Source organism: Mustela erminea, chromosome 1 (genome assembly GCF_009829155.1).
Source record: "Mustela erminea isolate mMusErm1 chromosome 1, mMusErm1.Pri, whole genome shotgun sequence".
Taxonomy (NCBI): domain Eukaryota; kingdom Metazoa; phylum Chordata; class Mammalia; order Carnivora; family Mustelidae; genus Mustela; species Mustela erminea.
In genome coordinates this window covers 63,720,566-63,737,566 of record NC_045614.1, presented here as the reverse complement: position 1 = coordinate 63,737,566, position 17,001 = coordinate 63,720,566, and the positions used below count along the sequence as shown (strand labels likewise).

Genomic DNA, 17,001 nt, shown 5'->3' with positions numbered 1-17,001 from the left:
TTGGGCATCTTGACAGCAGCAGGAAATAAGAGTTGACACCAAGGTGGAAGAGAAGAGATGGTACAAAGCAAGCCCAAGAGTTAGTAAACATAGCTGCCTGTGATTCCCTTATTACTGGCTCAGACATCCTACGTAAATCAGTTGGTTTTTGGCGCATAATATGATGATATAACAAGCGTTTATTTCTTTTTTCTTTTCATCACAGTATCTTATGAAAATTTTCAAACATACAGAGAAATAGAACTTTACCTACCACCCAGATAACTGCCATTGGTACTTTACTGTACTTGATTTATTACAAATCTGTCCCCGTATACATTCTTCTGTCTAGCTCCTCAATCCATTTTACGTTTTTGATGCATTTCAAAGTAAGTTGCAGGCCACAGTATCCTTCCCCCTAATCATTTAGCATGTACATTATTAATCAGAGTTCAATATTTGTATTTAAGTATTAATACTTTAAGAAGAGAGAAGGGAAATACCACATATAAGAATTAATTCTCAAGTTAAAAATACAAGTTAAGTCAAATTTGCTATGGAACTGACTTGATATGGAACTGACTAGTTTCAGAGGTATAATTAGTGGTATAATTATGTATCTAGCTACTAATGATACACAGCCCAGAGGTTCTATAGTAATAAGTTGTGATGAAAATTTAATTTATGTGATTAAAAGATCGTTTTCTGCCCAGTTTTTTTTTAGATTGAAGTGTAATTGACATACAATATACCATTAGTTTCATACTAGGTGTACATCATAGTGATTTGATATTTTTATATTAAAGTTAGGAAATGATCACCATGATTATTCTAGTTAACAGAATCTGTCACCGCACAAAGTTATTGTGGTATTATTGTGTTTCTTATGTTGTACATTACATCTACCTGACTTCTTTCTGTTGTAACTGAAAGTTTCTACCTACTAATTCTCATTATGTATTTTGCCTTGTTCCCCAGACCCCTCCCCACTCTGGCAACCAATAATTTGTTTCCTCTGTCTTTGAGTCTGTATTGTTTTATATATATTTTTTAGATTCTACAGATAAGTGAAGTCATAGACATTGGCTTTCTTTGTTTGACTTATCTCATTTAGCATAATACCCTCTAGGTCCATCTGTGTTACAAATGGCAAGATTTCATTCTTTTTACATGACTAAGTAAAATTCTTATGTAAATATTTCTATAATATTCATTATATATATGTTATATATATAACATATATCTTGCATCTTCTTTATCAGTTCACCAATAGGATACTTAGATTGACACTTAGATGTTCCTTCAGTATCTTGGCTAGTATAAATAATGCTGCAGTGAACACAAGGATACATATGTTTCTTTGAGTTGGTGTTTTCATTTGTTTGTTTCAGATAAGTACCCAGAAGTGGAATTGGTGGATTGTGTGGTAGTTCTATTTTCAATTTCTACTTTTTGATGCACCTGCGTACTCTTTTCTATAGTGGCTATGCCATTTTACATTCCCAGCAACAGTGCACCAAGCTTCCCTTTTTTCCTACATCCTCACCAACACTTGCCATTTTTTGTCTTTTTGGTAATAGCCAATCAGACTACTGTGAGAGTGATTATTTTGTAGTGGTTTCAATTTGCATTTCCATAATGATTAGCGATGTTGAGTATCTTTTCACATGCCCATTGGCCATCTGCCTGTCTTTGGAAAAATGTCTATTCAAGTCCTCTGCCTATTAAAAAAATTTTTTTTATGTTGCATAAATTATTTATATATTTTGGATATTAATCCCTTATCAAATCTACGATTTGCAAATATCTTTTTCAGTTTGTAAGTTGCCTTTTCATTTTGTTGACGGTTTCTTTCACTGTGCAAAAGCGTTTTAGTTTGATGTAATCCCATTTGTTTATATTAGCTTTTGTTACCCTTGCCTGAGGAGACTGGTCCAAAAAAATACTGCTAAGACTGATGTCAAAGAGCTTACTGAATTGTATCCTTTTTTGAGGTAAATTTTATGTTAAATGAAATACACAATCCTCAAGTGTACATTAACTGAGTTTTAACAAATGTATATGCCAAACCCATATGCTACACCCATACACAAATTATAGAACGTTATCAACACTCTAGAAAGTTCCTTTATGGTTCTTCTCCCTCCTAATCTCTTAGAATTTTTTCCCACTGTACAATGGATTAGTTTTGCTTGTTTAAGAACTTGATATAAGTGGCCTCATGTATGTAATATGCACTGTCTTGTAGAAGGCTTCTTTCACTCACCAGAGTGTTTTTGAGATTTCATTCATATTGTTGTGGTTATCAGTAGTTTGTTCCTTTTTATTCTGTTTAGGACTCCTTTGAATAGATATTGCACAGTTTATTTACCTGCTAATGGACACCTGGGCTGTTTCCAGTTTTCGACTGTTAGGAATAGAACTACGAAACTTTATTGTAGAAATCTTTTTGTGGTGTGTATTTTCATTTCTTCCTTTTTCTTTTTGACTGTTACAGATTGCGTACGCATACTTGATGATGATTTCTAGAATAGCATATACTGTATATGTAGAATGATGTGTTTGATACATCTCATTTTGACCAAAGCATTGAATGTTTAAATATCTCTTATTAGATCATCGTATCATTTTGATAGATTGACATAACTGATGACATAGTATAAGATATACTATGATGATAGATAGATCATCATATCATTTTGGTAGATTAAGACATAACTGAACAAATGTGTACTAAGCAAAGCTTTATGGAAAGCACTGTGGCTGAGACAGAGATAGGGAATGTGGATTCTTTTCTAAATGGGCATAAAATCTGGGGTAGGGGTGTGTGTAGCAGAGATAGTGAAAGAAAAACTTAGTGCTTGCTGCATATAATACACTATTTTAAGTATTTTAAGTGTTTTCATTCATTTAATTCTTATAATAATCCTACTAGGTAGTACTGTTACTATTTCCATTTTATAGATGAGAAAAGTGAAACACAGAGGCCTAAAACTACAAACTAGTAAGTGATAAAGCTGCAATTCAAATCAGGGAATTTGGTTCAGAGTCTGTATTTTTTTTTCTTTTTTTAAAGATTTACTTTTTTTTTTTTTTAAAGATTTTATTTATTTATTTGACAGAGAGAAATCACAAGTAGATGGAGAGGCAGGCAGAGAGAGAGAGAGGGAAGCAGGCTCCCTGCTGAGCAGAGAGCCCGATGCGGCACTTGATCCCAGGACCCTAAGATCATGACCTGAGCCGAAGGCAGCGGCTTAACCCACTGAGCCACCCAGGCGCCCCAAAGATTTACTTTTTTATTTGGCAGACAGAGTTCACAAGTAGGCAGAGAGGCAGGCAGAGAGAGGAGGAATCAGGCTCCCCGCTGAGTGGAGAGCCCGATGTAGGGCTCTATCCCAGGACCCTGGGACCATGACCTGAGCGAAGGCAGAGCTTTAACCCACTGAGCCACCCAGGCGCCCCTCAGAGTCTGTGTTCTTAACCACTGTGCTGTGATGTCACTTAGTTATTCTGGGGCATAAACAATTCAGTTGTTATACCAGCATGTAAGTAACTAATGGTGAGTCAGAGTGCAGTAAGTGCTCCAGTAATGGTTCTGGTAAAAGCTTAGGCCATCAGAAAGGTTATTTCTGATGAGTGAGATCTTAGGTTTCCTAGAAGAGCTGACATTTGAGCTGAGTTTTGAAGGATGTCTGGATTTTCCTATGCAGGGAAGTTATGGGCAGTGGTACAGAGGCACACAATGATGCATTTGTTTCGGGTTGGGAAGTTGCCTGTTACAACTCAAGTTTTTGGTACGTGGAAGGGTGAATTTAAAGAGAAAAGGGTTTTGGGAAATGGAATCCTTGAATGTAAGCTAAGGAATTTGAACTTTATATTAAATGGGAACCCAGTTTAAGAATTGGAATGAAATCATCTGGATGGTGTTTTAGGAAGACAGTTCGGTGGTGGCAGTACAATAGGACAGATTGGGTAAGAGATTAGAGGCAAGGGAACGCAAGGCTGCTGCAGGTATCCAGCTGAAACAGGATAAGGGTAACACAAGAAGAGTGTTAGAGGAATAAAAGGAGGGGTTGAAAACGGGGTCAAATGGGAGACAGAAAGGAATTAAAAGTAACTCTGATGTTCTCATTTATTTTTGTGTGTACATTTCTCCTTCTCTGCTCCCCTTCAAAGTTTTTTTCAAAAATGAATTATAAATCCGTGAATGTCTTTGGTGTCAGAAACCTGACAACAATTGGCATCCCAGTGAGAGTTGAGTTTTTCACATATCAGAGGGCCTGAGGATTAAGGGCACTTCTCCCTTTAGCCTCTTGTCCCCCCACATCCTTGCCACTGCCTTTCACCCTCACAATTACAAGTTGGCCTCCAAGAAGTACATCTTCATTCTAGACAGGAGGAAAGACTGAAGACAAGGACTGAAGCCATATTTCTTTTTATGAAGAAAATGATACCTGTACTGAAAGGTTGTACAGTAGTGTACATTATTGGCTGAACTTTGTAACCAACACTCCAAATCAAGTAACAGTAACAGTAATCAAGTAACAAATTATCAGTATCCTGGAAGCCCTTTTGCTCCCTTCCATTCCCGGCTCTTAACTCCCAAGGGTAACTTCTGACATCTAGGTTAATTTTGCCTGTTTTTGAAATATAGGTAAACAGAATAAAAATGGGTACTCTTGTGTGTGTCTTCTTTTGCTTGAAACTTTTTTTCTTTAAGATTTTGTTTATTTATTTGACAGACAGAGATCACAAGTAGGCAGAGAAGCAGGCAGAGAGAGAGAGGAGGAAGCAGGCTCCCTGCTGAGCAGAGAGTCTGATGCGGGGCTCGATCCCAGAACCCTGGGATCATGACCCGAGCTGAACGCAGAGGCTTTAACCCACTCAGCCACCCAGGCACCCCTGCTTGATACTTTATTTATGAGATTCGTCTATATTGTCGTGGTTGTAAATCATTCTCATTGATGTCTAGTATTCCATTGGTGAACAGACTGCAATATATCCATTTGGTGATTCATAGTCATCAACAGTAGCATCAAGTTTGGGGCTATTTTGAAGAAGGTTGCTATAAACTCTAGTTTGTCTTTTCTTGGACATATTTATGTATTTCTATTAAGTATATACTTAGTAGTGAAATTGCTGATTCAGATTGTGTATAGGTGTTCAGTTTAAGTAAATACTGACAGATAGTTTTCTAAAGTGGACTGCTCCACATCCTTACCAATACTTGGTATTTTCCGTAGTTTTGATGTCAGCCATTCTGGTGGATATGCAGTGGTATCTCTTGTGGCTTTAATCTGTATTTGTGAAAGTGAATGTTCTTACCTGGGTGTATTGTGACTCTGAACAAAACTGGGGTCTGGTTAAAAGAAAGAAAGGAAGATTGGGTTATCAGGTGGTAGCCAGTATATATTGTTCACCTTAACCCAATCATACTTCAGAATACTGCATATGTATTGACTTATTACTCCTCACAAGTACCTTGTGAGGTGAGTATAGTTGTTATCCCCATTTTACATATGAAGAAACAGAGTCATGGAAGGTTAAGTCATTTGCTCAAGGTTATGTTGCCAGTAAGCTGTAGAGCTAAGACTTGGTCCCAAGATGCTTGGTTTCGTAGCCTGTGGTCTTAGCTACCACATCCTTTAATCAGAAGAGTCTGTCACATAAGCTTGTATATGACATTCTTTTTTGTAACTTTGTTTTTTATTTTAGTCTCCTTTCTCTAGTATTATTGATAATTGCTAATGTTTATTGAGTATTTGCTATACTGTAAGCACTTTGCATGTATTAATGACTCACTAGTCCTTGTGGCATCCATATGAGATGATTGGTATGACTATTATCGTATATAATTATTTTTATCATCCCCATTTTACAGAGGGGGAATAAGACTAGTGAAGGGATTTGGTCAAGGTCATGTAGAACATAGTGGTGGAGCCAGGGTTTGAACTCAGGCACCCTTACTTGACAGTCCACAGGCTGAATTGCTGTACTCAAACATGTTACCTCCAAATGTGGTGGAGGTGGCAGTTATTAAGTGTATCAGCTTCTGCAAATACATGTTTTTGACGTTGTTCATTAGCTTTTGGCTGACCCTAAAACATTATCTCTAGTGTTACTCAGACTTGCTTTACCTTGTCTTGGCAACTTACTATCTCTGTGAAGTGAAAAGCACATTTTGGCTTAGGTCAGAAGTGGCTAGTAATGGAATATCAGTAAAGTAGTTCTTCAGAGTTTTTGAGCATAGGGTCTGTCCTCTTCCTTAAGACTTTCTCCATCTCCTCCCTCCTCCAATATACAGGTAAAACTTAGACATTATGGGAAAAAAAACCACCTAGAAAGTACAAAAAAAATAAAAATGAAAATGAAAAATCACCCAAAATTTTACCATGGAGAATCACTCACTGTTAACTTTTGTGTTTATTCTTAATGACCTGATTCTAAGGGTGTTTGTGTGAACATAAACATATGTTTACACATATGTATGTATATTGTAAAGTACATGTAATTGCTTTAAATCAAAATTAGTTCACAGTATGCATATTGTTTTCTATCTTGATTTTTCCCATTTAATAGTATGTCTTGTATCTCCCTTCATATATCATAATTTATATAATATATCCTCTAGTGGTATACATTTGGGTTTTATCCAGTTTTAACTATTACAAACAGCCTGTGATAAATCTGTGTATATGAAGAGGGTAGGGCATGTTATCCCCTCTTACTTACTCCCACCTTACCTAATACTATTACTAAATCTCTAAAATCCTTGAGTAAAGTATTCTTGGTTTGATTTTTTAAAATTGTATACTAAAGAGACTCTTTTTGTTTTCCTGTAATCTTTGCCCACACATGCCCTCAAGTCTTCTCGGAGAGCATTCATTCCTGGCTGCTGAGGTCCTTGCAGGTGACCCTGTGCTGCTAATGAGAATGAGTTTATTGGAAACACCTGCTAAATACTAACTGCTGTCACCTGAACAGAAATGCAGTTTAAAGCAACGTGTTGAATTATACTATTTTTCATTGTTACTAATCAAATGAATGTGTTATTCAAATTAATTAAGATAACAGCTTATTACTATTTCTAACATCAGACTTATTGATCTGTGCAGAGGGACTCTATCTAGCTCAGACTCTTCAGTTGTCCTCCATGATTTTTTTTTTTAAGATTTTATTTATTTATTTGACAGAGAGATCATAAGTAGGCAGAGAGGCAGGCAGAGAGAGAGGTGGAAGCAGGCTCCGAGCAGAGAGCCTGATGTGGGCCTCGATCCCAGGATGCTGGGATCATGACCTGAGCTGGAGACTAAATCCACTGAGCCACCCAGGTGCCCTACCTCCCTAATATTTTAATGCTTATTTTTATTCCCATTAACAGAATGATAATTAGAGCAGAGCTGGATGTCACTAGTCAGCTCTGCCTAGCATTCTCTTATTGAACAAAGTGGGCTCACCAAGCATTACCCTCACCCTTCCTCCATCCCCCTCCTTTGTTGAAGGGAGTGATGAATTGGCACCTCCAAACATACTCAAGGTAAAGCCCACTTGACTTCAGCCACACACTTCATATTATATACTCCCCTTTTAGGTGCTGCGTATGTACTGCGGATACAGATATCACTGCTTCCAAGGATCTTACAGTTGAGGGGACAAGTCCTCACAGCATAGCTGTGGTGTCAGCTGGGAAAGCATGGCACCCATCTCTTTTACAGATGTGCAAGCTGAAGGGAAGTGACTTAGTGAGGCGTATTCTACTGCTCGGTGACCAACCTGGGACCTATACCTGAGTGCTCTGACTCCAGGTCCAGTGCTTTTTCAGAAGTAACCAGATGTCTCTTGTTTTTCAGAAAGCATGTGTTATGTACAATGTCAAGAATATAAATTGAATTTGTTAGAACTTTTAATAGATTACTGATAGTGATAGGGAGTACTGAAAGTTTAAATGTGCATTTTAACCAGGTTTTGTTGGGTTTTGGTTGCAGTCTGGTGACATGCAGTCTTTTGCACAGAAGCTTCAGCTCCGGGTGCCTTCCATGGAGTCTTTGTTTCGAAGTCCCCTAAAGGAGTCTCTCTTCCGATCTTCTTCTAAAGAGTCTTTGGTACGAACGTCTTCCAGAGAGTCCCTGAATCGATTTGACCTGGACTGCTCTGTGGCCACCTTTGATCCATCTTCTGATATGGAGAGTGAGCCAGAAGACCCGCTCCCTAATTTAGACAGTCTCAGCAAGGAACAATTGATTCAGTGGTTGCGAAGAATGGAAAGAAGATTGAGTAGCTACAAAGGAAAATGTTCTGAGGTAGGAGCATGACTTTTTTGCCTCTGTATAAAGTTTTCCCATTGTTTTCTGATTCATGTTACTGTATAGTTTTTACTCTTGTGGTTGTCTAAACTGTTGATTCCCTAGATGCACTGATTAGTGAAGGGTCTGTGGCATTATCCAGTTAAGAGATTTTCAGGGGCACAGAAGCCCTTTGGCAAAACCTTTAGTAAAATTTTTGGAGAAGGTCATTGTTTGTAACTTTCTGGTTTGCACATTCTATGCCCCTTTTCTCCCCTAGCCCTTATCTCCAATGTTGCTTGGATACTCAGTGCACAGTACATCATCTTTCCTTCTCACATTCCCTCCCTTGTTCAACTCTTAATGTTGTGGTTCCAAAGTGACTTCTTCTGCCAGCCAGATTTCCATTACACTAACCCCTGTCATGTTTTAGGTAGTTGGGTTTTCTGACACATTTGGTTCACGCACATTATATCTACATTTAAACTTTCCCTCAGATGAGTCTTTAACTGCTAAACCCCTTGAGGATGACTTTGTGTGGTCTAAGAGAGGTTGTAATCATGCCCCATCTCTCTTTTCTGTTTGTCCTCTTGGGCTGAATTATATAAGTTGCCCTGTGTAGTTAAAACAATTTATCTTTAGGAAAGCCTTATCAAGAGCAAGTTGCCCATTAATTTTTTTTAAAGACAATGCATAATGTTTTATTGTCTTAACAATTTGTAACCAGCATTGCAGTTAATTTTAATTAATGAATAATAAAGTTCAAGGATTGTATATAAAGTTACTCATAACTTTTATTTCCAGTTATGACTACAGTATGCGTAGTTTTACCCTGCAGCCAAAAATAAAACAGAAACCTACAAAATATCTTTTTAAAACTATAAAGTACTGACAAAATAGAAAGGAAGTATTAGGTGAAAATCTATCAGCTGGCTGGAATCTAGAGATGTAAACAGCATTAAAGCCATCTATTTCATGAGGTAGTTGTGGAATTGGGCAACTTTTTCCTTTAAATGTATTATTTTTAAAAAAAGGTTTATTTATTTGAGAGTGAGAGAGCTAGAGGAGGGGCAGAGGGAGAGGAATCTCAGGTGGACTCCCCGCTGAGCACAGACCCTGAGGTGGGGCTTCATCTTGTGACGCTGAGATCATGACCTGAGCCAAAATCAGGAGTTAGATGCTTAACTGTCTGAGCCTCCCAGGTGCCCCATTTATTTTTTATTTCTATCCATGTTAATAATCATCCTGAATTATTTGTTGTTGTTGACTCAGCCATGGCTTCTTAAGTTTGAAGCTGGGGCAGTAGTATAGTATTTAAATGCAGTGCAAGACACTGCATTTTCTGTTTATAGTGCCATTGAGTTTTACACCATCTCTGTGAAATAGATTTTAATTATCTCTGTTTTGTAGAAGAGGGATTAGAGACTCGTAGATACTTAATCATAGAGATTAAGTCTTGTGCTTAAAGTCACACAGGTAGCAAGTGACAGACTGTGGATTTGATTTTAGGTCTTTCTGGTGGTTTCCACTCTTCTGTGCTGCCCCAGGTCAAGTCATGCAGCTTATTAGGAATGAAGAGAGCATGTAGTCTTTTTTGTCTCTGTAGTCCTTGCCACTGTAGGTAACCAGGATAACATAGTGCTATAAGTGACATCTAATTGTTGGGCTGCTCTTCCACCTGTCCTACTCCCTGGTTTTTGAGTACCATTTTCCTATCCAGTAATAAGAATACCTATGTTAAGGTAATAAGAGGAGGAGGATCATGGTCTTTGGCAGAACTTTTTTTCTTCTTTATTGCCGGACTCACCTTCCATTGCTGTCTGCCTTTCAACTCAAGACATCAGCAAATGTGTTTGTGGCACACAGCAACCTTCCAAGGGAAAGGCAAGGTTCAGAATAGGGAAGTACTTCTTTCCCTAAAGCTGTAACCTATGTCTTCAGTGTCCTCTCATACTTCTGAAGTGGGTCCAAATAATTCAGTGGAGCCATGTGCCTAATTTTATTGGTTAATCCATAATTTCATCAGGTTGTGCTAGAGTGTTCAAGTATCTTATTTACTGGGGTTAAATATTTAAACATCTCTTTAGGACCAAAATTACCAGTTTTCATCTGTTGGTTATAAGTTTCTTTCCTCAGATTTTTACCCAGCTGTAGTCATAATTCCTATAATCAGAGACTTTAGAGATTAATTACATTGTGCGTAATAGCCCAAAATAAAATCACCCGATGAACCTGCTAAATAAACATGTATCTTGTCCCCCAACCCCCACTCTCATTCACTTACTTAGTTTGGGGTGGGACCTCAAAATTTCTCTTCCTAGCAAGCTTCCTGGGGATGCTTTAATCCCTACCCCATTCATAATTAAGTGCTGAAATTTAAATATTTTATTTATTTGAGAGAGAGAGAGGAATAGAGAGAGAGCGCACACGAGCAGTGGGGGAGGGGGTGCCAGAGGGAGAGAGAGACTCTCAAACAGACTCCCCACTGAGTGTGGAGCCCATTATGGGGCTCAGTTCCACGACCCTGAGATCGTGACCTGAGCTGAAACCAAGCATCAGATGCTCAACTGACTGAGCCACCTAGGTGCCCTTAAGTAGTGAAATTTAAAGACGTATGTGTCTGAGGTAAGATCATGTACAGATAAAATACCTTAATTTTGTAGTCAAGTTACATTTTACTTTTCAAAAACTTATTTCTTATGTTTGTTTTGATTGTATGTGCATCTAACTAGGTTGAATTATCTATAAAAGGATTCTTCCGATTTGTATTTTTTTTACTTTTGTAAAGATATTTAGCAGAATTTAGAATATTAGGAATGACTGATGTTATTGGTGACTTTTTTTATTTTAGCTTGTTACAGCTTATCAGACTCTTCAGAGAGAGAAGAAAAAGTTACAAGTAAGTGATATCTTGGCTGTGATATTGATTCATACACAATTTTTTTTTAAAAGATTTTATTTACTTATTTGACAGAGAGTGAGATCACAAGTAGGCAGAGAGGCAGGCAGAGAGAGAGGGGGAAGCAGGCTCCCTGCTGAGCAGAGAGCCCGATCTGGGGCTTGGTTCCAGGACCCTGAGATCATGACCCAAGCCGAAGGCAGAGGCTTAACCCACAGAGCCACCCAGGTGCCCCAATTCATTCATAATTTAAAAACTAGAGACTTACAGTAAAATAGTTCTGACCCTTACTTTTTTTTTTTTGCCCAGAGCAACCTTTTATTTTTTCCTATTTTATTTTATTTCTTTTCAGTGTTCCAAAATTCTTTGTTTATGCACCACACCCAGTGCTCCATGCAATATGTGCCCTCCATAATACCCACCACCAGGCTCACCCAACACCCACCCCTCCCCTCCAAAACCCTCAGTTTGTTTCTCAGAGTCCACAGTCTCTCATGGTTTGTCTCCCCCTCTGATTTCCCCCAACTCACTTCTCCTCTCCATTTCCCCATGTCCTCCGTGTTATATTTTATGCTCCACAAGTTATTGAAACCATATGATACTTGACTCTCTCTGCTTGACTTATTTCACTCAGCATAATCTCTTCCAGTCCCGTCCATGTTGATTATAAAAGTTGGGTATTCATCCTTTCTGATGGAGGAATAATACTCCATTGTATATATGACCATATCTTCTTTATCCATTTGTCTGTTGAAGGGTGTCTTGGTTCTTTCCACAGTTTGGCAACTGTGGCCATTGTTGCTATGAACATTGCGGTACAGGTGGCCCTTCTTTTCATTACATCTGTATCTTTGGGGTAAATACCCAGTAGTTGCAGTTGCAGGATCATAGGGTAGCTCTATTTTTAATTCCTTAAGGAATCTCCACACTGTTTTCCAAAGTGGCTGTACCAACTTGCATTCCGACCAACACTGTAAGTAAGAGTGTTCCCCTTCCTCCATGTCGTCTCTAATACTTGTTCTTTCCTGTCTTGTTGATTTTGGCCATTCTCACTGGTGTAAGGTGGTATCTCAATGTGGTTTTTCTTTTTTTTAAGATTTTATTTATTTATTTGACAGAGAGAGATCACAAGTAGGCAGAGAGGCAGACAGAGAGGAGGAAGCAGGCTCCCTGCAAAGCAGAGAGCCCAATGTGGGACTCGATTCCAGAACCCTGAGATCTTGACCTGAGCTGAAGGCGGAGGCTTAACCCACTGAGCCACCCAGGCACCCCTCAGTGTGGTTTTTGATTTGAATCTCCCTGATGGCTAGTGATGATGAACATTTTTTCATGTGTCTGTTAGCCATTTGTATGTCTTTTTTGGAGAAGTGTCTGTTCATGTCTTCTGCCCATTTTTTGATGTGATTATCTGTTCTGTGTGTGTCGAGTTTGAGTTCTTTATAGATTTTGGATATCAGCATATATTCTTATTTTTAATAATTCTCCATGTGATCCACGTATTTAACCTATTTTACTACTGGGGATTTTAATAAAGAGAGTGAGTGAAAAAGCCCAGAGATTTTACCTCTGGTAGGGATGGGCTTTTTTAAGTTTTGAATCCCTGCAGTGTTCAAGAGGTTTGGATTTAAGGCATGTTTGCCTCTTTCAAACATGCTCTAGTGTCTCGATCTGCAGGTTTTATCTTTAGGGCTAGAGACATACAACCTTCCTAAACTTTCCCTTCTGTTTTTGAAATACCTGCAGATATTTCTGTTCCTTATCATTCTACCAAGGTCTGAACACAAGCATCCTCTCTCTTTTTTCCTGAGGATGCTTCTTGTAAAGCTCTTGGTCAAGTATGTGGAAAGAGAGGAAGCCATTAAGCTCTTCTGGGTGACCTGCCTCAACCCCCTGGCCCCACTGTGTCACCCTGTTCCGTGGCTAGACATTTCCCACCAGGGTATCCCAGGTGATAATTCACAGGTCAGAGCTAAAAGGAAGTATCCACTCTACTTTGAACAGTGTCATAAGTTTACTGTGCTAAGATATATAAATATTTATCATTTAAAATAACGCTTTATTAAGGAGGGCACATATTGCATGGAGTACTGGGTGTGGTGCATAAAAAATGAAAGAACACTGAAAAAATTAAAATAAAATTAAGATGTACTTTAAAAAAATAATGCTTTATTAATTTCTGCTTCTGTCCTGTCTTGAGAAGGATGGAGAATTATGTTAGGTGTTGGCATTCTGTATATCTGCTGTATCACTTATCATAAACGTTTTAAAATCTTTTAATGGTAAGAGATAAAGAAAAAAGTTATTTTGAAGAGTTTAGCATTTTGTCCCATCTAAAGATGCTAATTACATAACAAAAAGTTATTTAGAAAGTGAGTTTTGGTAAAATTAATTTCCCCATGTACGTTATCTTAAAATATTTAATCTGCCATAAATAATCTCCGTGAAGTACAATATTAAACTTCCTGGCTTTGGTCTGGAGTATTATCATCAGAATGGTAACACCAGTTATTTATTGCTGATTCAGTGTTCTCATTGTCCATAACAAGTGTGAAAATTAAGTTGTTACATATGCAGCCATCAAAAAAACCAAAATCTTGTCATTTGCAAAGACGTGGATGGAACTAGAAGGTATTATGCTAAGCAAAATAAGTCAGTGAGAGAAAGGCAATTATCATATGATCTCTCTGATATGAGGAATTTGAGAGGCAGCGCGAAGGGGTTGGGGGGTAGGGAGGGGGAAAAAATGAGACAAGAAGTAACTCAGGAGGGAGACAAACCATAAGAGATTCTTAATTTCAGGAAAGAAACAGGGTTACTGAGGGGGTGGGGGGAAGGATAAGATGGCTGAATTATGTCCATTGGGGAGGGTATATGCTGTGTTGAGAGCTGTGGATTATGTAAGACTGATGGTTCACAGACCTGTACCCCGAAACAAATAAATACATATATGTTATTAAAGAAAATTAAGTTATTACAAATAGTTTTTAGTTTTTTTGACAATGTTTTCTTAAACATAGATCTTTTGAAATGGAGGGTAACTCTGATTTAATCTATTCTATTAATTGTCCATAAATTCATATTCAAAAAGTTCATCTTATTCCTACTTACTCCTAGTGTCTGGGGGTACCTTGCTTGTGTCTCTCTGAAAGGTCTCTGGGTTTTTATTTCTAGATGTATGTAATTTTACCAGTAAGTGGCGGTAGAGAACTGTGGTTGCCCAGTCCTGGTGTAAAGATTGTATAAAGTTCAGTGACTTGTGCTCTTTTTTACTTGCTTTTCATTACTATGTCATGCAGTTGTTTGAACCAGCTTTTTTTTTTTTCTTTTTAAAATTAAAGGGTATATTAAGTCAGAGTCAGGATAAAGCACTTCGGAGAATTGGAGAGTTAAGAGAGGTAAGTTGTAGTGATAATACTTTGAGAATTCAATTTCTCATATTTATCACAACTCTTAAACTTGTTGGGATAGTTTCATATACACTTGGTTAATTGTAGTAAAAACCAACCAGCCCAGTCCTTAAGGCCAGAGATCAACTTTTATGGACTTTATTTCTGTGGTTTCCCTACAATACATGCTGATGGAATTTAGGACATACGAATGCCTTATTTAGCAATAGAATATCATTTGCCAGCTGACAGTCAGTGGCAACTTTCAAGGCTAATCTGTCTCTTCTATTAGGTATTTGAGGCTTCTTTTCATTTTTCCTAACCAACAGTCTTGATAAAATTAAATAAAAATTATGTTCCTTGTAATTTTGGGAAGTAATTTTTACAGTGACATATTATAGTTCAGGGAAATATATATCACTTGGAATCATACTTGACTCATTTTTGCTCCTGTCTTATCTTGAGAAGGATGGAGATTATTGGCTTATATTGGCTAGAGGGTAGGATTCTGTGTCGTTGCTGTATCACTTAAACATTGTGATGCCTTTTAATTGTAAAATACAACAAATATAGAAAATTGTGAACAAAAATATATAGCTTATATGTGTATGGTAAACACTATAGTAACCACTACAGTCAAGAAATAGTGTTGCCAGTCACCCTGAGAGCCTCTCTGTGTTTCCCAACCCAGTCACAGCCCCTCCCTTTCTGCAAAAATAACTACTGACTTTTGTTATGCTTCCTTGTGTCTCTTTAAGGTTTTATCACCGAAATGTTTGCTTCTAGGTACTATAGTCTTGCCTGTACAAATCTTTTTTTGATAAATCTTTTAAGTCTCCTTAACTCTATATGTTCCCCCTGCATCCCTTTTCCTTACAGGTTAAAGAACCTGATGATAAATGAGAAGACCCAGAATTACTCATTTGCCTTATTCCAGCATTATAAACACAACACTCTTAGAATAACAATACTAATACTATTACCATCAATTATGATTATTGATATTAGTTAAATAAATTTTTATATGCTATTTGTTTTTCCACCTTTAAAAAATCTTTTTCCGTACTATACTGTTAGATCATAAGCCATTACATATGTATTCTTTTCCTTTTAACCTTTAAGAAAACCCTCTTAGGAAATATTTGTCAGAGCCATAGAATGACAAGTTTTAGTTCTTTTTTATTAGCTGCCTGCTTGTATTAGTTTGCTATGCTGCTGCAGCAAATTACCACAAACTTAGTGGCTTAAAACAACACAAATCTCAGAAATTTGACACAAGTCTTACCAGGCTAAAATTGAGGTGTCATTTGGGCTGTTCCCTAATGTAGGTTCAAGGAGGCAGTCTGTTTCTTTGCCATTTCCGGCTTCTAGAAGCTGCTGCATCCTCTGATGCATAGCCTCTTTCCTCCATCTTCAAAGCTATCAGTGTTACATCTCTGCCCATTTTACCATAATCACTCCTCCCCTTCTCTCTGAACTCAGTTGGCAAAGGTTCTGATTTTTAAGGACCCATGTGATTAGATTGGGCCCCAATATCCAGGATAATCTCCTTATTTCAGAGCTTTTAATTTGATCACATCTGCAAATTCTCCTAATATGTTCCAGTTTCCAGGATTAGGATTTAGAATCTTTGGGGCCATATTCTGCCTACCACACTACCTTTAGTCAAGACTATAATCAGTGAAATGGCTAAGAGACAGCTAATAAGGGAAAGGAGGAGAAATAAGGGGTCTAGAGGCCATGTAGTAAATTTGCTGTTTGGTGCATATCTATACCATTTTTGTAGTAGCTAAGATATATTTCTGAACCATAATCCTGGTTGTGGCTACATGAACAGAGATTTATTCAGTAATTTATATGTGAGTACTAGGTAGATAAGTGAGGGTCTGGGTATTTTAAATTTTGTTCACAAAGAAAAAAATTTCCTTCAACTAAATAGTATAACCCATTAAATCATGATGAGTATGTAAACATTCAGAGTGCTATATGTCATAAAATGTTTTGTTTCTTTGGAATTAAAGTCTGAATAGAAGTACGTACTGTTTCGTTAGTATTTTATTGACTTAGACTGAGGTAAAACAGTATAATGTTCCTTATTTTGTTATGTCAGGTTAGTCAAGGCATCAGGAAAGATGTTGGGTTTGAGGTTGGTGTTGAGAATAACTACCTTGACTTCCAGTGCTTTGACAAAACCTCAAATGGGAGACCTTCTGGCCAAATGACTGCGATTTGATATTGTTGGAGCATTCATTATATCCCTGGGGATAGCAGCTTTCTGTAAGTTTGCTGTGGCCAAACCAAGAAAGAAGGCATATGCAGATTTCTACAGAAATTATGATTCCATGAAAGAGTTTGAGGAGATGAAGAAGACTTGTATCTCTCAGGGTGTAAAATAATTTTGGAATGTAAAGAATTTCTTTGGGTTGAGTTCCATGGAAGTTTGTCACTGACCTGT

General features: G+C 37.6%; 1 protein-coding gene across 7 annotated transcripts in view; it reads left to right on the top strand.

The window, feature by feature from the left end:
• Positions 1-17,001, top strand: part of GOLGA4 (golgin A4) — a 126,075-nt gene that overhangs the window by 34,086 nt on the left and 74,988 nt on the right. For all 7 annotated transcript variants that reach the window (XM_032354477.1, XM_032354879.1, XM_032354558.1 and 4 more), the window contains 3 exons: positions 7,965-8,279; positions 11,113-11,160; positions 14,499-14,555. In XM_032354477.1, the coding sequence (XP_032210368.1) occupies positions 7,965-8,279; positions 11,113-11,160; positions 14,499-14,555 (420 nt within the window). The remainder of the gene's footprint in view (positions 1-7,964; positions 8,280-11,112; positions 11,161-14,498; positions 14,556-17,001) is intronic.